Here is a 27,610-nt window from a genome sequence, read left to right as displayed (position 1 = left end):
CAACAGCCAGTCCTGTGTATAACAAAGGAAAGAACAGTATTATCTTCACTAATGAGTAAGTTTTGGGAAGAAATAAGGAAGAAATACAATGAAATTGCTTGATTTTTGTACAGAAACAGGAACAAAATAACAGATGGATTATGTTAGGGTGATCTGTGTCACTTTACCCCTTTGCAGTATCTAATTTCATTTAAGTATACTGAACCTGCTCAGGTGTAATAATTACATATTTTTACATTGCCACATAGCAGTTAAAACATGTAGGTGGCAACAGTGCTGCAGCTACACAAAAGTGAATTCTGTTGCATGAACACTTGTTGTTAAGAGGTGATTTGTAGAGACTTGATCAATTCGTCAGGCCTCCACAATGAGAGAGTTAGATATTGTATGGATAAATGAATAAGAATGTTTTATTTTATATATGACAGCAATCAAGAAAACATTGATAGGGGCAAATTAACATAATAAATAATTATCATTTGTTTTTATGTATGCATCTAATATACATCCTCAACTTTTCAATATTTATAGCTGTCAAAAGATTTTGATGGACTGCAAATAATGGAAGGAGTAAGGGTAAGAACTCACTGTATAGTTGAGACAGTGAGTGGCTGATCCACAGGTAAATAAGACTGAAAATGTTGCTGAACTTTTGACTACAGAATAAACATACTGACACATTCATACATTCACATGGCTACACTGTCCCAGATGACTACGTTGTATCAGCTGTGGAGCACATCATTGTGCAGCACACACAACTCCCCCTGCCTATGCCAGAGTGAGCTCACTGGCACCACATTCATACTCTGTGTGTTTACTGACCTCTCACCTCTCATATTGTGTACATGCTGCACCAGTGCAATGTAGTTGGCCAGGAGATGTAGCCATGTAGGCACTTGTTGATACTGTAGTTATCGCTGAAAAAGGAAATTATCTGAAAGCTCACCTAGATTTTCAATCTTATCTACGTGCCTGTCAACCACTTAATACCCTTACCTTACCTTTACAGCAAGTTATTACATTTACTCTTTATGTTGTTTAAATTCCAATATTTAAGCTGAGAAGGAATTTAGAAAATGGGTCACAAAGCAAGAATATGTAGGTCTCTGCAAATAGTTTCTTCTTTTTCTGATTTTCTCCTTGAAATATACAAAGACTTTGTTTAACCCTACACGGTGGAATTCCCAATACAGGTGATGGGATCACATACAATACAGTGAAGTACTCTTAGCTTTTGTCGCAGGCTCTTTCTTTGAGGAGAAAGGAGGGTTCAGACCTCTCAGAACCATAAAAAGGAAAAGATGCAAGGTGAAGGCAATATATATCACACAAAGTATGAAGTCCAAGAAAGCACATCTGTAGCCATCCTCAATACAAAAATAACAAATGGGAGTTATAGAATGAGAAGTAAAGAATTATGTACATTTTGCCAGCTATGGGGATTGAATATACGATAGTGGGTGCATGGAGTGGAAATGGCTATATGGGTAGGGGTGGTGGTCTGGGAATATTGTACGGGTTGCCAAGGAAGTTGTGAAGGTGTGGAGGGTAACGAAATGCAACTCTGGATGATGCGAGGGCTATATCAAGGGAATGATGATTTGATTTCTGTACTTGACTGAAAGAAGTTATAGCCTTAACTAAACAAACACTGTTTTTAGCCTTGTTTCACAATTTATTATTAATGTTATTGCACAACCTATATTTTGGGTTATAAGCCCATTTGTACTTGAAAATGGGCTTATAACCCGAAATGGAGGTTGTGCAGTAACATTAATAATAAATTATGAAACAAGGCTAAAAACAGTTTTTTTAGTTAATTTATAATGTTTCACTAAGAACCCACAGTTGATTCAATTAAAATGAGTTGTAACCTTAGTTGGGTAATCTATGGAGGCTTGGGTGGTGCTGAGTAATTAATGGGGTGTTGAAAGCAGAGACTTCACTGCTAGGAGGAGAAGCCCTCTTTGTTTGCAGGTAAGGTCAGAGAGTTAGTAGTGAGAACGGAAAACCTGGGAAAGCTTGTTCATGTATGTGTTACTGAGTTTGGTGCTGGGATGATTTTTATCCCAATGTTTATTCTGTAATATGTCACGTATTTAAAATCATATATAAGTCTCCTTCCACTTGCTGGAACTTACATTTTTCAGACATCATAATGTGGTATTACACTAAATAGCCTTTTTGTGTACATTTCATATTCAAATGCTAATATCAATAAGTTGTATTTATATAATTATTTTTCCTGTTGAGCTGAGCTAATGTGAAGTTATCAAGTTTCTAGTTTTGCAAGATCATAAAAAACATGGCATTTTGATGAGTGTTATTTGTATAATTTTCTGGCAATATTTCAAAGTGAAGTCTATGTTATCTTTATGTAGGTGGTATCAGGGAGCAGTCTGACCCCTTTAAGTGTTTCAGGGTAGAGCAGGAGGGGAGAGAGAGGGGACTGAGGCTATACTGAAATCCCAAAGTAGTCGGTCAGGCTCCATCTCATATGCTATCTGTGCGTCACTAGGCTAGGTGTACTCAAAGGGAATTGGGGCAGTAACAGATCCTGAACACAGCTTGTTTCATGGCCTTGGCCACTGTTTATGAAGCAATGATTGATCTTAATTTCAATGTTCTCCTTTATTATGCTGTCTCAAAGGCCACTGGCCCTGCATGGCACATTATTCCATTCAAAATTCAATACATGACCATTGTTCAAGCAGTGTTGGAAAATGTCTGTCAAATGCACCACAGCTCACGCTCACATTGAATATTGCATACATCAGGCATGTACAGTCCTACTGGATATCTCATCTCCAGTGGTTAGAATATATTTTTGATGCCACATTTCTTCAGAATCATTATCATCTTGATTGTTACGGGTTCCTATAAAGGGAAAGAAATGCTGGTAATTTTAAACCTTCATGCATTACTTTGGAGTTGTATGTTGTTTGCTTTTTCCTTCCTAATTTGTGTGTTACTGTATCCATTTCTCTGAAACACCTTACTCAGGTGTTGCAGTTCAGGCTTCCCTGGACATTTATGGCCTAAAAGTTCAGTGGACCAAGGTCCTCAGGAGTGGCAATCAATTCAATGAATCCATATTTATATGCATCTAGCTGCCACCACTGAGCTCACTAAAGTATTACTTTGAGAACTATGGTTGACAAGAGTTTACACAGACTATGTAAACTGATCTTTGCTACAGTGAAAAACTTCTACTCACAACATTATCCTCAGATCTTCCTATTCTATTGTGTATCTTTGGCTCTCAGGGAAGGAACAGTCTGCTATTATAGCTTGGAATTAGGTGTCTTATGTTTTGTGTTTTTGTCGACAAATTACTATTTTATATGCCTACGGAAGTAAATGTTTTAGCTCTGTGAGACGTTTAAGAAATTTAATAGTTAAAAACTATACTAAAAGTATCTTTCTCTTATATTATGTATGTGTCTTTAGAAGCAATATTGTAATCAGACACCAGTCCAAGGTAATGAACCAACTAATGCCACTTGTATACTCAACACAAAATGGTCATGGGCAACCAACACAAATAATGAAATATGAATTACAATAATTAACTGTCTCACATATCCTAATTTTGTCCAAAAATTGTGCAACTGTGTGATTTACTCTGAAACTTATGTGTCAGTTGTGAACACTTTGGAAAGAAAGTTTACTATAACTAATTTTGTATGAAAATGTCAGAAGAAAAATGCAAATGAGTAGAGCAAGAAGAATAAGGGAAAAAAAGAATAAAAAAAGAAAGAAGCAAAATTCACACACAGTTTGATCATGTGATGCCAAAAGCTGAAGCTTTGAATACTGCTTGTATTATTTTACAGGAGATGAACTCATTGAAGACAGAGATATAGTGCTAGAAGACATATATAAGGATTAAAATTTAAGTGGTAATCAGCCACAAGTACAGCTTAAAAAGATAGCAGAAGACATATATTTCATGAAGACTAAGCCTACAAGACTGAGAGTTTCAAATGTAATAATACTAAGAGACAACAGGCTATTCTACATTTAGTGGGTGAGGATAGTCACTAAATAGTTACAAGCATTAACCAGAACTTTTTGTTCTGGTGGTCATGTGACTTAATATGCAGTTTCCATCATTACCCTCATATTTGCCAAATTTCTGTTAATGGTGGCTCCCCACTATCAGAATTCATGTAAATATTACCCTATTGCATTCATCATCTGCACTTCAATGAAACTGCAGCCTCAGTTCAGCCGGCCGGAGTGGCCGTGTGGTTCTAGGCGCTTCAGTCTGGAACCGCGTGACCGCTGCGGTCGCAAGTTCGAATCCTGCCTCGGGCATGGATGTATGTGATGTCCTTAGGTTAGTTAGGTTTAAGTAGTTCTAAGTTCTAGGGGACTGATGACCACAGATGTTAAGTCCCATAGTGCTCAGAGCCATTTGAACCTCAGTTCTGCTAAATGCAATGCACCATTTTTATTACTGATATCTTCTTTCTGCCACCACTTCAAACAGAGTGAGAAACAAATTTTAAGGAGTTCGGTTTCTCATTTAACTTATATTTTTAATCCTGTCTTAATTATATGTGTAACAAAACTAGGGTCAGTCAGATCTTATATTAGCCTTCTTTTCATAATACATAACCTGTAATTTTGTGAAAAGGCAAATTGATAATCACCATATAGCAGAGATGCCGAGTCACAGATAGGCACAACAAAAAGACTGTCATAAATATAGCTCACGCAAATGCAACTGACACAGACGACTGCAGTCATGTGGCCTTAGTTTCCCCGAGACTGCAGTCATGTGTGTGTGAGTTGCGTTTGTGTGAGTTTTGTATGTATGTGTTTTTTGCCTAATTTTGATGAAGGTCTTACTGGTAAAAAGCTATATTTGTGACAGTCTTTTTGTTGTGCCTATCTGTGACTCAGCATCTCCGTTATATGGTGAGCAGCAATTTCACATTCTGTCTTGGATTTTCCATTGTTTGATGACCTGTAATTTTACATTTTTGTTACTTATTGTACACCGAGACAGTGACTCTTCATTATTCATTACATCAGATGTGTGTATTGAACAAAACATTAGAAAAATGACACACCTGAGGCAATAACGGGTGCATCTTCACATCCCTCAAACTTTTCTCCTTCAGCTTCTGACACCCCATCAGGACAACAGCCATACTTTGAAGCTTCACATCCACAGCCTTCTTTGTTTGGTCCAGCTGCTGGGGTCTTATCATCTGAGCAGCAACCAAATTCTGTGTTTTCACACCCGCAACCTGTAATACACAATGATTAAAAGTAAATCCTGTATTTTAATGGCAAATTTGCTCATGAATATGTTAGCAGTGGCATTTGCATGCGTATGTCCACTATTTCAAAAGCTTGGGATGTGGGAGGGTGGATGGGAGGTAAGGTTGGGGAGCATAATGGAAACAACAAAAGATTCCAACATTTGGCATAGCAGAATTATCAGGTTGGACCCATAACATTAATGCACTGATACTCAACACTACATAGGTTAGTAATACATATCAGCTTTTAGTATTTGTATAAAATATAAACAGTAACACTTGATCATTCTACAACAAAGGACATATTTAACTAACAGCACCCACAACCATAGCCTACATAAGAAGTTTTCATGCCATTATAGTGAGGGCACGTACTTTGTTGATGGCGATCTGTCCATCAGCCCTTTCTGATTAGATGCCTGAGCCTATCCCTCATAAATATGTTTTTAGTCAATCACTCAAAAATTGTGCCATAAAGTAAGTGAGCAGAATCATTATCATAACAAAGACATTTAAATGTAATATTAACCCTTTTTTTTTGGGGGGGGGGGGAGTTTGGAAGTATGTTGATGGTTAGTGTGCATAATAGGTGTAAAACAAAGTGTAGGACTATAGACAGATGCTGAACGAAAATCATTTGGCTGTCAAGAGAGCAATACGTGAAGCCTTCAGTGTCTACTGTGGCACAATATGTCAAATGACCTTCAATAAAACCCAAAGAAATTCTCATCCTATGCAAAGGCTATTAGTGGCATAAAAGGTAGTTCCAATCACTTGTGAATGACACAGGAACTAAAATTGAGGGCAGCAAAGCAAAAGCTGGAATTTTTAACTCCATTTTCAGATGATCCTTTACAAAGAAAAACCCAAGAGAATTTAATCCTTGTACCACTGAAGAGATGAGTGAAATAAATGTTAGTGTCAGTGGTGTTGAGAAACAGCTGAAATCTTTAAAACTGAACAAAGTTCCGGGGGCCCAATGGAATTAATCTCAGATTGCATCTGTATTTGTGGCTGAGTTAGCCCCTCCTCTAACTATAATCTGACACAGATCCCTCAAATTAAAAATCATGCCCAATTGTTGGAAGAAAGCACATGTCACATCTGTTTACAAGAAGGGTAGTAGAAGTGATTCACAAAACTGCTGTCCATTATCCTTGATAAAGATTTGTTGTGGAACCTTAGAACATATTTTGAGCTCAAACATAATGAACCAACTCACACTTTTCTCACGTGGCATACTGAAAGCTTCAGATCAAGGAAATCAGGTAGATGCAGCATTTCTTGATTTCCGTAAAGTGTTTCACTCAGTACCATACCTATGCTTATTGTCAAAAATATGGTCATATGGGGTATCAAGCAGAATTTATGATTTGATTGAGGACTTTTTGGCAGGGTGGATGCAGCATGTTATCTTGCTGTTCATTTTGTATATTAATGATCTTGCAGACAATATTAATAGTAGCCACAGACTTTTTGCAGGTGACACAGTTATCTATAGCAAAGTCCTGTATGAAAGAACCTGCAAAAATCTAAGTCAGAGCTTGATAAGGTTTCAATGTGCTGTAAAGATTGGCAACTTACTTTAAATGGTTAGAAATGTAATACTGTGCACTTCACAAAATGAAAAAACACGATATCAAAGGACTATAGTATCAACGAGTAACAACTGGAATCTGGATGTAATACTTTATAGGGATATGAAATGGAATGATCACATAGCCTCACCATGGGTGTAGGCTGGTAGTAGTCTTCACTTTATTGGTAGAATTCTTGGAAATTGCAATCAGTCTACAAAGGGGATTGCTTATAAATCATTTTTACAACAAATTCTGGAATATTGCTCAAATGTGTGGGACCCCTAGCAAATAAGACTAACAAGTGATATTGAACATATACAGAGAAGGGCAGCATGAATGGTGACAGGTTTATTCGGCCCATGGGAGAGCATCACAGAGATGCTGAAAAAACTCAGCTGACAGACTCTTGAAGATAGATGTAACCTATCCTGAGTAAGCCTACTTGCAAAGTTTCAAGTACTGGCTTTAAATGATGATGCTAGGAATATGCTACAGCCCCCTATCAATCACTTACATAGGGATCATGAGGACAACATTAGATTAATTACAGCACACACAGAGGTATTTGAATGACCATTGTTCCCATGCTCCAAACATGAATTCAGTGGGAAGAAATCTAATAACTTCACAATGATTTGCTGAGGATGGATGTAGGTAAATGCAGTGTAGAGGTGAGTGACCTAACATTTAAGAAAAAAAATTTCGGAAAAGTATACAGTCAGCATACCATGGACATAGAAATTAGAAGAAAATGCAGAAGGACAACACAACTTTACAAATTCAATACATCAGTCATACTCTGTGGACCTCACTGAGAGAGAGGGCAGTGGCAGTGGGTGGTTGGGTGGGTGGGTAGGTGGGGGGGGGGGGAGGGGGTGTTACTTTTGGGACAAGATAGGAAGTAAAAATGTGCATTTTATTTCAGTGTAATAAAGCTAAATGACTTAACATTATAAAATATTATAGTACAGCTATAGTATTTCATAATGTTAATCAGATTATAACCTTATAGACCCCACATTCATTTTAAGGGTTTCTATGCAGATGCATTTCAGTGGAGTAAGATTTCCAAAAAGAAAAAAAAGAAAAACAGAGTTCTTTAGTTTTGTCTTGAATTCTAACATATGATTTGGCAGGTTATTGAATAAATATTATCTAAGATCTTTCAATACTAACATTAAGCCCTTGAAATATTTTTAGGGGTTGGTTTTGGTCGTCATATTATATTCATGCTTTTCACATTCTTTTAAGGAAAGAGATATAATAGCAAACACAAAGCATATCACTAAAGAGTGAAATGGATGCCAAAAAAGAATTTTTTAGAGGTCGCTACAGCATGCTCTAGAACTAACACCAGGTACAGTTCTTATGACACATTTTTGCTTTCTAAAACTATTATCCCTGTGCATTAAGTTTCCACAAAAATTATTTTTTAATCCCTTACTGAATAGAAATAAGCAGAAAAAACTAGTTCCTTCTTTTTCAATACCCTGTTGCAGTAGATTTGCAAACTGCAGGAAGTACTGAATTGTATTTACTGGAAGTTGTTACAAGTTAATGACAATTCATTTGTATTGAACCATCTGGTTATGTTTTCACACATTTTATTAAATGTCTTTTCAGTTACAGGCCTGGTACTAATTTTTGTTTCTATATTTGAATTGCCTGAAAAAAGTACCAACTTTATATCTTCTGGTAATACAACAGGAGACCATTTATGTATCTCAGAAACAACAGAAAACACAAAATAAAGTCCTGACTATTTCAGATTCTAAGTGCCCGTCATTATGTGATCAACATGCAACTTGTGGTGACATCAGTTACTGTGCAATTAGCCAGCTCAAGAGACAAAAGATGAATTGCTGATTTGGCAGATAGAAGGTAATATAAATATAGAGTTTTGTTCATTATGCTTTGTATTTACACTGATCAAGATTTAGTGTGCAGTAAAGTTATGGACTGAGTAGTCATCATATCCACAATTTATTTATTTATTGTCATCAAAATACCCTTAGTAGAGACCCCAATGTGACTCATTGAAGAGGAGATTCAGGACTGAGATGTTTTCTTCTTTTGTGATAATGACAGATGTGATATCACCAGAGACTGATACAAAAGTGGGGCAAACCATGTCTCCAGCTGTGTCACACCATGCACCCACTGACATAAATTGACAAGACACATATTCCATGATCAATTTTAATCACATCAAACTTCCGCCATTCTGATCTAATCACTAACTGATGCGGCTGGCACACATAGAGTGCATCTTTCAACAATGTGGAGTGTGTACTTATAATGACAAGTATATAACCACAGTTGCACATTTAGAATGAGCAATGATGCAAGAAATATAAGATGTTCTAATGCAACATTGCTACATATCATTAAAGAAGCTCGTTCAATGCTATATTTTGTCACTGAAGTTTTGGCTGCAGAAAGGTTATAATGATGAACAACTTGGCAACAGTTTCCCATCTCAAATGTTGCAAGTCTTACTTACTTCAACTGCCCTGATCTGTTGCCTGAACAGTTGCTATGCAGGCTGTGGGTTCATAAGTTACCAGTTGGTATTCACACAGTCATGGCAACGCATCAAAACTTATCACTGCAGTTGTTGGCAAAGAAGGCTGATGCAGTAGTGAACATCTTGGCTGAAGTACAACTGATAACGGTCATGGAAGGATCATTTAAGCAGCAAGCACTGCCACCAGCAACAAGAATGGTGCATTTGATGAGCACGGATGCACCAAAGCACGAGCAAAGAATGGAACAATTAGAAGATAAAATCACAAGTCTGAGATTGAAGCTATTGGCACAGCAGCACAAATTCTGATAACTCTATGATCGAACTCCTGAGGAGCAGACAGGACACCAGAAAGATGGTCAGTGTAGAGCTGATATGATACTGACCAATGGTGCTGGTATCACACAGGTTTTGGAGGTGCAGCTTGCCAGTGCACCAGCCCTTGCTGTTACTCAAAAGTTGTAGACAGACATTAGAGGACACTGACATTTGTCGTCAACAATGTGTGCATCCACAACTGAATGATGTACGATCACACCACCATTAAACATTTTGTCATAGATCTGGGTGCAAAGTGAATGTACACCCAAACAACTGAGTATTCTACCTGCCACCTCAACACAGCATATACTGACCAAGGCAAACAATTCGTGCACTGGAACGGCTAGTGAACAGAAACTGACACTGGAGTTGGGTCTTCAATATGAGTCTACTTCGACATTTCTTATCACCAATATTGCCGACCCTATACTCAATGCAGATATTTTGTCTCATTTTCATCTGTAAGAAGATTTACTCAACTGTCAGTTAATCACAGTGAGCCACAGTGCCAGTCTGTCAACCATGTCATCCATCCTGATAAATGAAGAGTCATTTGTGTCTTGACAACTGTGTGGAAACCACTTGGGTGTGTCTCACTTGATGTTGACCACAGGTCCAAATTATTTTGGCCAACGGAAACTATTACTATAGTAAATGACAGCAGTCTTTTTGGCTGCATACTTCAAGAATTTCCGGTGCTCACTCATCTGACAACCATTAATAGGAAATGTCACCACTCAACGGTGCATCGTATACACACATCACCTGGTCAATCTGTTGCAGCTCATCCAATATGGCTTCTATCTCACAAACTCCTGGCAGTGCAAGCAGGTTCTGAGAAGCTGTTGAAAGCAAGTACTGTGACTAGATAAGATAGTTCAGGGGCATCACTGCTACACATGTGTGAAAAAAAAGATGGCTCCTGGAGATTATACGTGGATTACAGGGCACTCAAGGCCTGCACAATTCCTGACCCTTACCCTGTGCCTCATTGGACTATTTCCAACAGTGTCATTAGCCATGGTCAGGTATTTGGTGTGGTCAATTGTACAAAGGCATTTCTGAAAATTCCAGTGGCACTGGAAGAAGTTCAGAAAACCACTGTAATAACATGTTTTGTGTTTCTCCAGTACAAATTTATGCCTTTTGATATAACAAATTCTGTGCAGATGTGGCAGCATTTTATGCATAAAGTGTCACAAGGAATACCATTCCTAATATGTTGATGGATGATATCGTCATATTTTCACCTACAAATGAGGAGCATATTACTAACCAGTGGCAGCTTTTTCAGTGCCTACAGGAGTATGGCATAGTCATTAATGTCACAAAGAGTGTTTTGGGCAAATGAGAGGTGCAATTTTTGGGATATGTAGTCTCATCAGCCAATCGGTCATCACTTCCCAGATGCTTGGCAGCAGTGTAAGATATGCCTTTGCCAAAAATCTGTAGAGGATTGCATAGATTTCTGGGAATGCTGAATTACTACTTGCAGCACTCTCCAGGGCTGACAAATTAACAGGCACCACTTACTATGCTGCTCTCAGAAAAGAATACATTTGGTAGTTGGAAGGTACCTTGGAGTTCAGCGAGTGACACTGCATCTCATAAAGTTAAGCAATATTTGGCAGAGTGGCACGGCTCGCTTAACTGCAGGTTAGTGCTCCATTTCCTCTAATGATACACTTGAGCCAAAATGCAATTGGTGCAGTACTGCAGCAGAAAGTGAACGACTGATGGCAACTGTTCACCTTTTACTTGCAGAATCTTATGCTGTGGTAGAGGAAATGGAGTGCTATATATCACAAGTTGCTGGCAATCTATATGGTCATTAACCATTTTTGTTTGTCTGTGGAAGGAAGAAATTTTACAACTTTTACTGGCCACAAACCACTAACTTGTTTCTTCCAAGGCACAATGGATAATGGCTCCTGCAGCATTGTAGGCAAGCAGAATATACACCACAATTTACAACTGATGTGAATCACACCTGAGGCAGAAACAACATTATCGCAGATTGTCTGTCACGGAATACTGCCAGCCTACATGCTCTGCCACGGGTTAAGATAGTGGCCAAGCACCAAGAGGACACAGTGCGGCACAACTACTCCAAAGTGAACACACAAGCCTGCAACTGAGACGTATTTCGATCCATATTGTGCCATGAGTCTCTTGTGCAACACATGCCAAGACAAACAACATCCATACATTTCCACAGAATTCCGACACACAGTTTTAAACTGGTTCATCCAGGGAACAGGGTTAGTGGTAAGCTAGGTGGTGTGGCAAGGAAGTCAGAAGTACTGCTGAGTGTGAGTGTGCCCCTGTCTCAATTGCCAGTGAGGTGAAATCGGCTGATATGCCTTCACACCAGTTGCACATTTTCCAACACTGAAAGCAAGATTTTCACTCACACATGTGGACATCATAGGACTGTTACTCTATTCTGATGGTCACCACTATCTAGTTACTGTAGTGGATAGTTTTACATGGTGACCCAAAGCTACTCCCATGCAAGACATCTCCAATGAGGCGGTTGCAAAGGCATTGTTGCTAACGTGGTTTTTGAGCTCTGGCATTCCTCAAACCATTATGACTGACTGCAGATGCCAGTTTGTGTCACAGCTGTTTAATGAGCTTCTTCAACTATTTAGCTGCAACCATCTTCACACCACTCACTAACATCATGCTAGTAATGGAATGATGGAGAGGCTTCATGACATGCCAAAGACGGCACTGATGTGTTGCTCATCAGTGTGTATGGATGCCTTGCCACTGGCACTGTTAGACCCATGCACCTTAGTAAACAAGGATCTGCAATGTTTGCCAACCCAACTAGTGTAGGCAAACAGTTATGTGTGCTAGACGTACTCATCATACCAACACCACTTTAGCCAACTGTTCCAGAAACAGTGACAAAGTTCACACAATGGTTCAGCTCCCAGATGAAATGTCAGCATGAAGGCCCTCCTGTCAGGATATGCTTAAATCACACATGTCTGGCTCAAGAGCTGACACTGTGCACCCACCACAAACTGGTCCCTAAAGAGTTCCCTCAAAAGAGAATAACACTTTCAAGATTGTCCAGAACAGCAGGCACAAAACAGTCACCATAGGGTGACTAAAGCATGCCTACCTCTAAAAAAATGAACCTCTACAGCACAATCCCATCACTTTTCCACTGGCCTGCTCTGAGACTACAATGAGGACTGATACTGCAGCCTCCCAGGAGACTCAAGAGCCCTGGACTGTCCTGTCAGCTGCTGCCACAACACACATGCCCCCCCCCCCCCCCAAGCCAATCATCACATCACAAGGGCTGGCTGACAGGTTAAGCACCAGTACCTCAATATTCCAGAAGCACTCAGCTTCAAAAGGGAGGATTACTGGGCAAGTAAGAGATTGCTGGTTTGGCAGAGAGAATATATTATCAATGTAGAGTTGAGAAAGATGAATTGCTGGTGTGGCAGAGAGTATATATTATCAATGTAGAGTTTTGTTCATTATTCTTTTTATTTAGTAGTTGTAGTAGCTTTACTCATCCGTAATTCTCTTTTTACAAGAATATAGGACATGTCAAATTATTTACAAGTTTAGACCAATTTAAAATAAGATAATTCATATACACATACATTACAGACTGCTAGTTAGAGACAATCATTAGATTTATTCCTGGTTATGATCAGTTGTGCAATAAAGCTATGTATTGCATAATCATCACGTTTACATATGGGAATTATTTTTTGTCATCAAAATTCCCACAACTGATACACACAGCTTTCTGTCACACAGATAAAATAAAAACCATAACCTGCTCTGCCTACTATTCAATAATACTTTAAATTTTTTTGTGAGGGTACCATGGTTTACAAAATTAAAAGCCTCTGCCAAAAACACAAATTATTTTCAACAGTAATTATTTCTGACTTTCTGATTCCAATTACTTTCTCAAATACAAATCTGTAGGTGTTTAGAGGGAAAAAGTAATTACAAAGTTTTCACCATGGGTGGCTGTTAAAGCTTGAATATTATTTCAAAATTATATTTCAGTTTGGTTGATCAAGGTAGGATAGTTTCATCTGCTTTCTGATACCACTCATAAAACAAATATACATTTTTTGTCTTCTCTCTTTTATTTATTTGATATGTTCTATACCATCTATACATAAAGTACCAAATTTGTTTTTCAAACTGTATCTTTGGAAGGCTTATTGTTCAAAGTATTTTGTGTAGAAACATTTTGTATAAGGAAACATTCAAAATTTAAGATGCAAGAAAACTATGTGCACTTAAAAAAATCCAACCCCATTGACAATTGTTTGTTTTAGGATTAAACAAACTAATTTGAAAGCTCTGATCCTCTTCTAAACAAACATATTGCATTTTATATAAATTCTGTGACAATGAAAATGTTACTACTCAAAAATGTTGTTGCAAAATTATTCAAATTTTGGAGTGCTAACCCTACAAAAATTGAATATTACAATCTTGTAACCTTAATTTTTCAGTATCCAAAAATGTATACTTTTACTAGGAACACATGTTAGTGAAATACCTCAAATAAAAAATTTTGGATTTTAGAACATTTTTGGCTGCCTTAACTAGAAAACATGGGAGAAAAGAGCACACCTAACAATTTGTGCAGGGTGTAGATACTTATATTAATACCACTAGCTGTACATGTTCCATTTTGGAGTCACTTGCTTGTATCGACAGTAGCCGTACACGACGAATGTCTTTGACCAGTTTCTGGGTAACTGAAGGATGCTTCGTATTAGAGGGCAGGGAGGCAGAGCCGAGCAACACTATATGGACATGCAAGGCATATTCATGGAGTTTGGTCTTGTCAGCAGAACTGTGTATAGTTTGGGCTCTGCAATTGCCACAGATGTGTTGACATCCCTGTGAACTGGACATTACCTGAAGTCGGCAGCCTGGCTTGGGGTGTTTGTAGTTCGCACTGACAGGTTGAAATTCAAAGTGTCAGCCACTTAACCAACTGGAGGAAGCAAAGCTGGCTTGGGAATCTGTCTCACCTGAGGACTGTAAATTCTATGGTGAACACCCGTTTCCAGCTATGGACAGCAATTCTGAATTTGATATACAAGTGTTGTGACACTGGGCATCCTGGTTATCTTCCTAGTTTTTGCGTCATTTTCCTGTGGTTGTCCTGAGGAGTGTGTATGCACTCATTTGTTTCTGTACTGGACTTTCTCTCACTGTTTGAGCATGTTTAACGAGTTGTGGCAAACAAAGGCTAGTCATTAAATTTACCACTGACAGTTTTCGCATTTTATTGTATTACTGTTGAGTGGACCCTGACCACAATCTATTGGTTATGAACTGTAAATTAAAACTGAAGAAACTGCAAAAAGGTGGGAATTTAAGGAGATGGGACCTGGATAAACTGAAAGAACCAGAGGTTGTACAGAGTTTCAGGGAGAGCGTAAGGGAACAAATGGCAGGAATGGGGGAAAGAAATACAATAGAAGAAGAATGGGAAGCTTTGAGGGATGAAGTAGTGAAGGCAGCAGAGGATCAAGTAGGTAAAAAGACGAGGGCTGGTAGAAATCCTTGGGTAACAGAAGAAATATTGAATTTAATTGATGAAAGGAGAAAATATAAAAATGCAGTAAATGAAGCAGGCAAAAATGAATACAAACGCCTCAAAAATGAGATCGACAGGAAGTGCAAAATGGCTAAGCAGGGATGGCTAGAGGATAAATGTAAGGCTGTAGAGGCTTATCTCACTAGGAGTAAGATAGATACTGCCTACAGGAAAATTAAGGAGACCTTTGGACAAAAGAGAACCACTTGTATGAATATCAAGAGCTCAGATGGAAACCCAGTTCTAAGCAAAGAAGGGAAAGCAGAAAGGTGGAAGGAGTATATAGAGGGTCTATACAAGGGCGATGTACTTGAGGACAATATTATGGAAATGGAAGAGGATGTAGATGAAGATGAAATGGGAGATATGATACTGCGTGAAGAGTTTGACAGAGCACTGAAAGACCTGAGTCGAAACAAGGCCCCAGGAGTAGACAACATTCCAATTAGAACTACTGACAGCCTTGGGAGAGCCAGTCCTGACAAAACTCTACCATCTGGTGAGCAAGATGTATGAGACAGGCGAAATTCCCTCAGACTTCAAGAAGAATATAATAATCCCAATCACAAAGAAAGCAGGTGTTGACAGATGTGAAAATTACCGACCTATCAGTTTAATAAGTCACGGCTGCAAAATACTAACGCGAATTCTTTACAGACGAATGGAAAAACTAGTAGAAGCCAAACTTGGGGAAGATCAGTTTGGATTCCGTAGAAATATTGGAACACATGAGGCAATACTGACCCTACGGCTTATCTTAGAAGCTAGATTAAGGAAAGGCAAACCTACGTTTCTAGCATTTGTAGACTTAGAGAAAGCTTTTGACAATGTTGACTGGAATACTCTCTTTCAAATTTTGAAGATGGCAGGGGTAAAATATAGGGAGCGAAAGGCTATTTACAATTTGTATAGAAACCAAATGGCAGTTATAAGAGTTGAGGGGCACGAAAGGGAAGCAGTGGTTGGGAAGGGAGTGAGGCAGGGTTGTAGCCTCTCCACAATGTTATTCAATCTGTATATTGAGCAAGCAGTGAAGGAAACAAAAGGAAAATTCGGTGTAGGTATTAAATATCATGGAGAAGAAATAAAAACTTTGAAGTTTGTCGATGACATTGTAATTCTGTCAGAGACAGCAAAGGACTTGAACATCAACAAAACTGAAACGAGGATAATGGAATGTAGTCGAACTAAGTCAGATGATCTTGAGAGTATTAGATTAGGAAATGAGACGCTTAAAGTAGTAAAGGAGTTTTGCTATTTGGGGAGCAAAATAACTGATGATGGTCAAAGTAGAGAGGATATAAAATGTAGACTGGCAATGGCAAGGAAAGCGTTTCTGAAGAAGAGAAATTTGTCAACATCGAGTATTGATTTAAGTGTTAGGAAGTCGTTTCTGAAAGTATTTGTATGGAGTGTAGCCATGTATGGAAGTGAAATATGGACGATAAATAGTTTAGACAAGAAGAGAATAGAAGCCTTCGAAATGTGGTGCTATAGAAGAATGCTGAAGATTAGATGGATAGATCACATAACTAATGAGGAGGTGTTGAATAGGATTGGTGAGAAGAGAAGTTTGTGGCACAATTTGACTAGAAGAAGGGGTCGGTTGGTAGGACATGTTCTGAGGCATAAAGGGATCACAAATTTAGTATTGGAGGGCAGCGTGGAGGGTAAAAATCGTAGAGGGAGACCAAGAGATGAATACACCAAGCAGATTCAGAAGGATGTAGGTTGCAGTAGGTACTGGGAGATGAAGAAGCTTGCACAGGATAGAGTAGCATGGAGAGCTGCAGCAAACCAGTCTCAGGACTGAAGACCACAACAACAACAACAACAACTGTTAAGTGTCATGATATAGCGGAGATGCTGAGTCGCGATAGGCACAACAAAAAGATTCACACAATTAAAGCTTTCGGCCGTTAAGGCCTTTGTCAGCAGTAGACACACATACACATACACACACACACACACACACACACACACACTCATGTAAATGCAGCTTGCACACAGATCTATAGTTTCAGAGAGCTGAAACCACACCCAGCTCTCTGAGACTACAGATGTGTGTGCAAGTTGCGTTTACATGTGTGTGTGTGTGTGTGTGTGTGTGTGTGTGTGTGTGTGTGTGTGTGTGTGTGTGTGTGTCTACTGCCGACAAAGGCCTTAATGGCTGAAAGCTTTAATTGTGTGAATCTTTTTGTTGTGCCTAGCGCGACTCAGCATCTCCGCTATATGGTGAGTAGCAACTTTCCTTCTCTGGTATTGTTACATTCCATCCTGGATTTTCCATTGTTTGATTGTAGAGTGTCATGGCTTGTTAGTGCTTGTACAAGCTTTGTGTTTTAATATTCTCTAGAGAGCTACATGCTAGAGTATTTATTCTAAAACTTCCTTGTGTTTTTTGTGCTCACCAACCTTGCCTCACTTCTTGGTGCTAGATTTTCTTGTTATAGTGATACTAGAATTTATGAGTTTTATATTGCAGGAGAACTCTATAACCATTATTTCATAATCATTATTGTATTGAATTCAAGAGGGAGCCTGGAAGGAGATCTCATTGTGCTGCATGCCTCCGAGTGGAACTAAATTCACGCTAACTGAAAATAAAAAGGTGGACAAGAGACACCTTGGGGTTCTGTTTAATCTTTTGTACACCATTGGATATATGTGTGTTATGTCTTTGTAAAACAGCTTGTCAGCTAATTTTACTTATACACTTTACTGTAAGTTTTTTACTGTTCTATGGCATTAGAGCATGCTTGCCTTTTGTGCTATTACCATGTTGCACATTCATGGGACTCCATTTGCTCCCACAGTGAACTTAAGGTGAGTTATTTAGTGTCTGTTTTGTTGGGTGTAGATAGTCATTAGCTGTTTTAACTATTATATTGAAATGTGGTGTCTGTTTTGTTTGACATGTCTGACAGAACAGTCATCACATTTCCATACATATACAATCAAGGATGGCTGTACGTACTTCAGTGCAGATATACCATATCTTCCTAGCCACAGCAGGCTTTAGTGAATGCTATGAGTAGTGGGCATTATGGAAGTGGGCACTAGTTGCACATGACAGGCCAAGAATTTGGGTCAGCTAAGAAGCGTTTCCAGATGGCTGACACAGTTAAGGCATCTGTTGTAGGAAGTGGAGCACCTACTTTTGAGTTCCAGTTGGGCACAAATTTTCAGTCTTCACCACTATGTCTCATAATATTGATTTAACTGTTAGTTCCTCTAATTGAGCATATACAGTAAAACCTTGCTTTTGCACTTTTCAAGGGACTTCAAAAAATGACGTAAAACACAGGAAAATGTAAAAGGTGGGAAATAATGTTTTAAGCTGTAAACGTTATGTATAGGATACCCCCCTCGCATTTTATGTATGATATATGTACATAAAAGGCATCAAAAGACTTGTCCTGGACTTGTTTATTATCTAATGAAGGTTTATTATGTAACGAAAATCACTGATGTAACTGGAACTGATAACTGTCTGGGAAGTAGGAACATTAGACTCAATTTCATGTCATAATCGATGTTTTTGAAAGCCTGCAGCTGTCATTCATTAATTGAATAATGAAATATTGCAAAAGTTACATATTTTTTTCATGCTTAGCATGACGCATTTCGAATTTTTTCTTGTTGTAGAGTTCAAATATGTAAGTAAGTACTTTGTGTGGTGTTTGAATATGTGGTATTCTGCGACTCTTGCACTGTAGTTGTTTTTTTGAAGTTATCAGGTACTGTGCCTCATCTGTTATGTAGAAAACCACACACACACACACACACACACACACACACACACACGCAAAATATCACTCACATTTTTTGTTTGTGTAACATCACAAAAAATACATACGTAAATACAGTACTTGACAACAAGAATAAATTCTCGAAACACATTTTGCTCAGCATGAATAAAATACATAGCTGGCACTGTGTTTAAACTAAAAACTTTTTTTAATAATTTTATCCGTATGTTTTAGCTTCAATCGTGACTGTATTCAATACACTGGAGAGTCACAACTTTTTGTGTTTTTTTAAGTACATGATGCATTTCAGATCCTGTGGGTGCATCATCAGGTGTAATTTGTCTCAATATATGGTCTTTATCTTCTCTAGAATGAGGTGAAATTCATATCCCTGTGACAAAAAGGTTTAATGTTAGGTTATGAATTTCGTAAGTCAAACGTGGAAAATATGTGCGAAATAGTGGAAAAGATGAACAGTGTAAACTTACCACATAATCCGAGAAAAGTGTTTTAACATTTTAGAAGCAGCAATCATACTTTTCTCTATCATTTTCATACATGTCACTTCATTCAAGAGGACGACACTGAGCTGATTACTTAGGAGAGAAAAAAAAGTATGCCGTGCCAGAACTGCTCCCAAAAGAGCATGCTTGGGCCACCCCACCTGGACAACTGAAACAATTTTCCAGAAAAGCAGGTTGGCAGCCTTGGCAGCCATGACATCATGCACTATCAAAGGAAAAATGCAGCAAAGTTTGCTGAAAGGCATCATCCAAGATGAAAATGAGAGTCTCTTGTTAGTCGAACTCTGTATCTGGTCCCACTGAGAATTACAATTGTGCATCCCCATTTGCATGCTATGTGGTGGACCAGTATCAAATGTCATAACAATAATTCAGTAATTGAGGAATAGTGCCTGCCTCTGCAAAAAAGTTCGCACTCCTATCTGGCAACGTGGAATGAGGACTGAATAAGGAACAAAATGGATGGCCCACTGTCTTGATGGAATAGGAGAAACAACGCCAATGTCCTGCCAATGCTGCAACTTGGCCTTGACCTTGTTGCACATGGCAAAAGGATTTTATTTATTTATTTATTTATTTTTTTTTGGGGGGGGGGGGACAAAATTTAGATATTGCAGATGGCTTAAGAGACATGATTATCTCAAAATTTCCTACCCACCACAAGGTATTCTCAAACAACAGGTCACACAACCATAGGAAAAAGTCCAAATATTGGACAGGGACAGAATGAGATATCAATTGTACTTTGTCAACTGTCTGGAAGCCAAAAACATAAAAGGTATCTAGCCCAAATGTATCTTGATCCAATGGTGAATTAATCACTAACAATGTCAGTTGCCATTCCATATTTTTATAATGTGTAGAAACAGATAACTGTCCCATCAAAGGAATAAAATGATTGCTATTAGAAATGTCAGCCTCCATAGTCCAATTGTCAATATGGAAGACCTTCATGTGGGGACCCTGGTTCAGTTCCTGGTACTGTCATGAATTTTTCCTGGGTGGGAGGACTGGACCGAGTTGGGCTCAGCCTTGCTATGCCAACTGAGGGGCTACCTGATGAGAGGTCAAAGTGTGGCATTGTTTGGGAATGTAGCGTGCTGATTCCACTGCCCCTCCATAACACATCCAATGATAAACGACTGAGGATGGCATGGCAGGCAGCTGACTACCGCATGATTTCAGGGCATGATCATGAGTTCTCCTTTTTCCTTCTGCTGTAAGGCACAACAATATGTACAGGCCATTGCAATGCAAGACAGCTCAACAGACAGGTGTGTGTGTCTGTTAATGAGACTGACCATCGCTCCTGGTCTACCCAAAAACTCAATCGGTTGCCCATCCAATAACAAAATCAGTTGAATATGCTGGGGTGAAGTTTGTGGGGCACTAGAGACCATCTGCGACTCTAAGGGAAAATGCTGGGTCCTCCAATAATCACCCTGCAGTTTTCCCACTGTCACAAACTGTTGCCAAATGGCCTACTTCGTGGCACATCCCACACATGACATCTATATGCAGGTAATTCTATGAATGTGAACTAAATGAGAATTAGGTCAGGACCACCAGCTTGCTCATTGGGCAGAAATAAATGTGGAAGGGGAGCAACTTTGAGAATCCAAATAACATTGTGAGTGGGGATAACAATGTTTTGATTTGCTTGTATCTGTCAAGCACAATGCAGGTGGAGATGGGCAGCACTGTGACATCACTGCACTTGAATCATCCATGACACCAACAGACACTCGCTCAGTGGAAGGCAAGGCCACCTGGCTCGCCCCACGGATCATCAAGGGTTGTTTACCATGCACCATGTTTATCTTGACTGCCTGCAAGTTGTCAGGTGGTACGTCCCTTGCCATTGCTGAAAGTCCATATGATTCAATGATCTTAGTGACTTTAGCAAAAAAAGAAAAAAAGGATTAGAAAAGGCAAATGAACAGGAAAATGCCCTAGCATGGACCTCTGGATCAGGTCTTAACTGGGCGATATCACCACCAATTAGTGAGATCACAAATGAGGTAACACACTGGTGACAAATTGACACTTGCACAATAGACTTTGCACGATGGTGATCTACACTGCATATGACTGCCCAGGTCACTTGCGGTAGTGATAAAACTGTAACCATGCTGCCAACACATGGATTTGATGATCAAAATACTGTGTGAGCAACTGACAAAGATTCTCAGAGTTTTCCAGGATGGTAGACAGCTTCAAATTCTGGACAATTTCATACAATGCTGCACTGTTGGACAATAACAAGGCAGCCTTATCAAATCGATTGATGATGCACCTTACCTGGCAGAATGGCAAGAATTGGTGCATGTAATACTCCCACATTTCTATAGCCTTGCAAAACTAGTGAATGGTGTTGGGGGTGACGTGGGGAGGGGGAAAATTTCTTAGCAGGTGCCTGGGTTCAGCATGGTCTATCTACAGAGCACTTCCACATTCTGTCTGAGCAGTTCCTACATGTGCTCCTGCTGGAGCTTTTGTTGCTGCTCCTGGAGGTGCACCTGCTCCTTCCAACAATGCAAAAATGCTGGGTCCATGGTGGCCACAACTTAACACTATGAAAAAAAGGATGAGTGTCACATGGTGGCTAGTGTTGATATGCATAGTGTTCATGCGAAAAAAAGTGAAAATTACACTGATAAAAACAGCATGTGCACGAATTGTACTGATGAAATCAGAAAGTTAAATGATCGTGTAAGTAGTCTGCAACTAACCATTAATACTCTGATGAGCGAACTAAAAAAACTTACGTCCGGAAAGTGTGAACCTACATCAAACCTGACTCACAGTAACCACAAAATTCCAGGCAAAGTGAAAAACAAGGTGACTCATTCTCAACGAAGCTTATTGTATGAGCCTAATATCGTTTTTACAAGCAGGTTCAGTGTGAAATCAACTGTGCAAGATAAGAAACATTGTGCTTGTGATAAAACTAACTTCCGAGCTGAATATGAAACTACAAATACGTGGAGTGATACATCCAAAAGAATACCTAACAACGCAACTACTGTTATGAAAGGAAATGAAACTGAAAGACCTGAACACTTGCGTGACCTAAATATCAAGTATTTGTCCAGCGCTGATACTAAATTGTTTGGCCATAATGCTGGTGGGCCTTCTAAACATGCAACGAAGAAAAGTAGTTGTGATGGCAGACAGTCATGGTCGTGGATTTGCTCGCCTTCTGAACGGTCAGTCCAGTGTACAAACAATCGCTTACATAAAGCCTGGTGCCTCTATGTTGGAAGTTTGCAATTGTGTACGATCCACAGACATTGCTGACTTATCCTCTGAAGACTTTATTGTGCTAATTGTTGGGTCAAATGACATATATAAAAACGAAACACACAAAGCAAAACAAGAACTAAAAAGGTGCTTAGGACAGTTGACACACACAAATGTTTTAGTGCTGAACATCCCACATCGGCATGACTTACCGTCTTGGTCATGCATAAATAAAGAAATAATCAATGCCAACCAACAAATTTCATTACTTTGCAAACATTCAAGAAATGAAGAACTCGTAAATGTTAACAATATTGGAACAGATTCCACACATTACATGGATTGCACGTTAACAACATGGGGAAAAACCTGCTCGTCGGAAAAATTGAAGAAATTATCATCAAGAGGCATCAAACACCTAAAAGTAAAATCATTCTGGATTGGCCCCCCAAATATTCGAAGGAAACAATGCCAGCAAGACCTCACTCACCAACATTAACAACAAAAGAAGGAACAAGGTGCCTCCAATATTCAGGCACAGCAACAAGAATGAATGCAGTAACAGCTCTACCAATTGCAGACCCAGCTCTAACACCAGCAGCAATATTATCAACAGTAGGATCAGCAGCTGAACAACTACCAGGGGAGTCAGACACAGAAGAAAATTCTGCTGCAGATGATAATAGATTAGGTGCAGTTGGGAAAAGAAAAGCAGTACTTGCAGCACACCTGAATGATTTTTTATTGACAAGGTAAAGGTAAGTGATCAATTAAATATGCCAAAGTCTAACAATATGCCAAAGCCTAACAAATCCTTTAATTTCATGCTGATTCATCAAAATGTCCGATCATTGCTAAACAAATTAAGTGAAGTTGAAATTTTATGTACTGATGAGCTAAAAAACGCTTCTGTAATGTGTATAACTGAACACTGGCTGCCTAAAGATGCAATGTCAGTCACAAAACTTGCAGACTTCAATCTTTCATCATCATTTTCTAGAATTACATCCAGTCATGGAGGGTCATGTACATTTGTTAAAAGTGGCATTGATTATTGTAACATAAAACCCATTGAACTGTTAGCTGAAGAGAAAGTTTTTGAAGTATCCGCAGTTGAATTCTCTGCATTAAAATTAATAATCATCTGTGTATATAGGAGCCCTGATGGGAACTTAAATGATTTCTGTCTTCAACTAGAAGCATCTTTAAATACTATAAGAAACTTCAACAAAACAGTGACCATATGTGGAGATTTTAATATTGATTTCCAAGAAATCTCAAAAGACCAGCAAAGCTTGATGACCCTACTGGAAACATATAACATAAAAGCCACCATAGACTCTTCTACAAGAGTTACACCAACAACTAGCTCAAAAATTGATCAGATATTAATAAACACAAATGTAAATCACAATTTCTGTGCCGGAAATCTTAATACTGGCTTCAGTGATCACTATGTACAGTTTATTGCTTTGCACACCCCAGGTGAAACAACTGAGAATGGGGAACTTGTAAAAGATTCAAGGACATTCACTAACATAAAAATAAACCTTTTTGTACAGAGACTAAGTGAAGAAACTTGGTATGAAGTGTATACTTGTGAAAACACTAACAAAAAGGTTGAAAAATTCATGGAAATCTTCATGTCATACTTTAAACCTGAATTTCCATTAAAAAAAAAAAAAAAACAAAAATGTCAACCTAACTTCAAAAAGAACAAATGGATTACAACAGGTATTAGAATCTCTTGTGCAGAGAAAAGAAGATTACACGATATAGCAAAGACACAGAACATGCCTCCTGAATTTCATTTGTACCTGAAGAATTACAAGAGGATCCTCAAAAATGTTGTAAGGAAAGCTAAAACAATGGCAAATGACAAATACATTGAAAATTCAAAAAACAAATCTAAAGCTATATGGGAAGTTACAAAAAATCAAACAACAAGTGAAACTAAACAATATAAAAATATGAACTTATGTTATGAAGGACAAATGATTTCTTACACAACAGAAATTGCAGGGACCTTCAACAAATATTTTGCAAACATAAGTGAACAGTTGGTAAGTGGACTGGAAGAACACAACAAAATATCACCTCCATCATGCAATAGTGTGAGAAATGTGTCTACATCTTTGTTCCTTTCACCCACAAATACTGAAGAAATTTTATCAGTTATAAAAACCTTGAAAACAGGGTACTCATGTGGAATTGATGGAATACCAGATGCAATTATTAAAAAATGCTGTCTTGCCTTAGCTGAACCCTTGACACACTTGTGCAACAGCTCACTGGCATCAGGAACCTTCCCTTCATGCTTAAAAAAAGCAAAACTGAAACCACTGTTCAAAAAAGTAAATCCAGAATGTGTTTCAAATTATAGACCAATAGCCCTACTGCCTGTATTTTCAAAAATTTTAGAAAAAGTCTTTTATAAGAGATTGTCTGATTTCCTAAATAAAAGTAAAATTCTTTCTCCTTCACAGCATGGCTTCAGGAAAGGCTATTTAACTGAAAGTGCAATATTTGAATTTCTTAATGAAATCTGTACTAAACTGGATGCAAGTGAGTTTGTGACAGGCATATGTCTTGATTTATCTAAAGCTTTTGGCGTCATTGACCATAATGCCCTACTGCAGAAGCTTGGCCAATTAGGAATTAGAGGTATATCCAATGAGCGGACCATAATAAAATCAGCTACTACTATTCAGGATATGAAAATGTGAAATATGATGTCCCTCAAGGATCAGTATTAGGACCTATTCTGTTTCTCCTCTATGTCAATGATCTTATGTACAACAAGTATTGCCAAACTACCCTCCAATTTGCAAACAATACAAGCTTTCTTATTAGTGGTAAAACAGAAGAAAAACTTAAAGACTCCGCTATCCAAACAATGAACAGTGTAGAACAGTGGTTCAGCTCCAACAAGCTAATTATAAACAAAGAAAGACAGTAGCACTGAACTTCTATAATGTAAAAGGAAGACACCACCCAAACATAGAAATAGAACTTAGGGACAGAGTTCTTGAATGTGTTGACAGCACTAAATTTCTGGGACTCTGGCTCCAGAACAACACAAAATGGGAGGTACACATTGAATATTTGCAAAGAAAACTACGTAAGCAAAACCTGGTACATGACACGGATCTTAAAAACTTGTTGCAGCAAAGCAAAGCCAGCCTGTTAAATGTATACTACTCCTAAGTGCATTCTGTAATTAAATATGGCATAACCTTCTGGGGCAATACAACAACAAATATTAAACTTTTAGGAGGCAAAAGAGAATACTAAGAATTACTGAAGGGGTAAATGGTACGAAATCATGCAGACCCACATTCAAAAAACTGTCAGTTCGTCCTCTTCCTTGCATTTTTATCTACGAAACATCAGTTTTTATCAAACAATATATCGATAGACACCCAGATATCTTATTAAAAATGAAGATATAGATGCACACAATACAAGACAAAAATCTGACCTTCATATGAAACAGGTGAGAACATCATTGCGCCAAAAAGGCACACTACATACTGGGATAAAGATTTTCAATGATCTACCTAACGATGTTAAATCAATAGGTAAACTCTGTAGTTTTAAGGCTGAAGTAAATGCATATTTAATTCATTATTGCTTTTACAGTCTGACAGAATATATAAAAGCCAAACAACAAAAATAAAGATTCATTATTAATATTCTACTTTGTATGTTGCCTGTAATGTTTGTTGTATGTATGAATCTCTGCTAAATTACTTCAGTATCTAGTCCTTAAGATTGCAATACAAACTGTATTTTATCTTGTAAATACCTAACCATGTCCAATATCCTTGTATATATTCTATAGATATAGGATTTGAAGGACTAAATAAATAAATAAATAAGAATGATGTTGCCACTTCATCATCCATACAAGTCATGACAATGCTGTGAAGTGTCACTGTTGGCACTAATGTAAACTATGTGAGCCACTGGTGGCTCATCAACAGGACTGGAGTTGAACCCCAGTAGAGGGAACAAAACTCAATGTTTGAGTTAATTTACAGGGTAGCGGAGGGTCTGAAGACCATGTAGAGACCGAGTGCTAAGTAAAACACAACATGCAATCAGCTTGCGTGGCTGACAACTAAGCACATGAAAACAGAGCACTACACAAGGTGAAGGATTGGTCTGTGAGTGTTGAAATCAGTGTCAGAAAGCCTGTACCAGGCCTACTGCTGCTGGCAGGTAAATACCTGGTCAGTGGCTCTGTCCAAGCCATGCTCAGAATCATCGACTACTAAGTTTCACCTACATAAGCAACAAAACTCAAACAAATGTCTACAAGTTCAGCATTTACGTGCCAGAAAAGACAGAAGAAGAAGAGGAAGAAGAAGAAGAGGAAGAAGAAGATGATTACTGGGGTGAAGGAGGTAGAAACCCCCTGGTCTCAACAACGTGACTGACACGGCAGACCGTACAGTTTGGTTCTATAACAAAGCAATGGTTGTGCACTTCTAAAACAGTTGTCTTATCTGTAACTAAATACCAAAGATTTTGAGAAAAACAAAAGTAACTGCAATACGAAACCCAAGCAATGTCCATTCTGTTCCAAAAAAAATCTGCTCTGTGTCTCTGCTGTATCACCTGTATAAAACTTTTTAAGGGATGTTTCCTCTACCTTCTGAAAAGGTTTTAGTTAGTTTGCTTGGTTAAATTTTTCATTAGTATTGTAATGACAAAGATGTGAGCTCAGAAGCCTTGTGAAGTTCCTAAATTGTTTGCAGATTGTCACAAGAA

General features: G+C 38.4%; 1 protein-coding gene across 1 annotated transcript in view; it reads right to left on the bottom strand.

The window, feature by feature from the left end:
* Positions 1-27,610, bottom strand: part of LOC126188956 (papilin) — a 260,366-nt gene that overhangs the window by 118,984 nt on the left and 113,772 nt on the right. Inside the window, exon 20 of the mRNA XM_049930714.1 lies at positions 5,085-5,264. Within this exon, the coding sequence (XP_049786671.1) occupies positions 5,085-5,264 (180 nt within the window). The remainder of the gene's footprint in view (positions 1-5,084; positions 5,265-27,610) is intronic.

The sequence above is a fragment of the Schistocerca cancellata genome, chromosome 5 (genome assembly GCF_023864275.1).
Source record: "Schistocerca cancellata isolate TAMUIC-IGC-003103 chromosome 5, iqSchCanc2.1, whole genome shotgun sequence".
In the NCBI taxonomy this organism is placed as follows: domain Eukaryota; kingdom Metazoa; phylum Arthropoda; class Insecta; order Orthoptera; family Acrididae; genus Schistocerca; species Schistocerca cancellata.
Note: the sequence above shows the minus strand (reverse complement) of the source record. Positions and strands in the feature narration are given on the sequence as shown.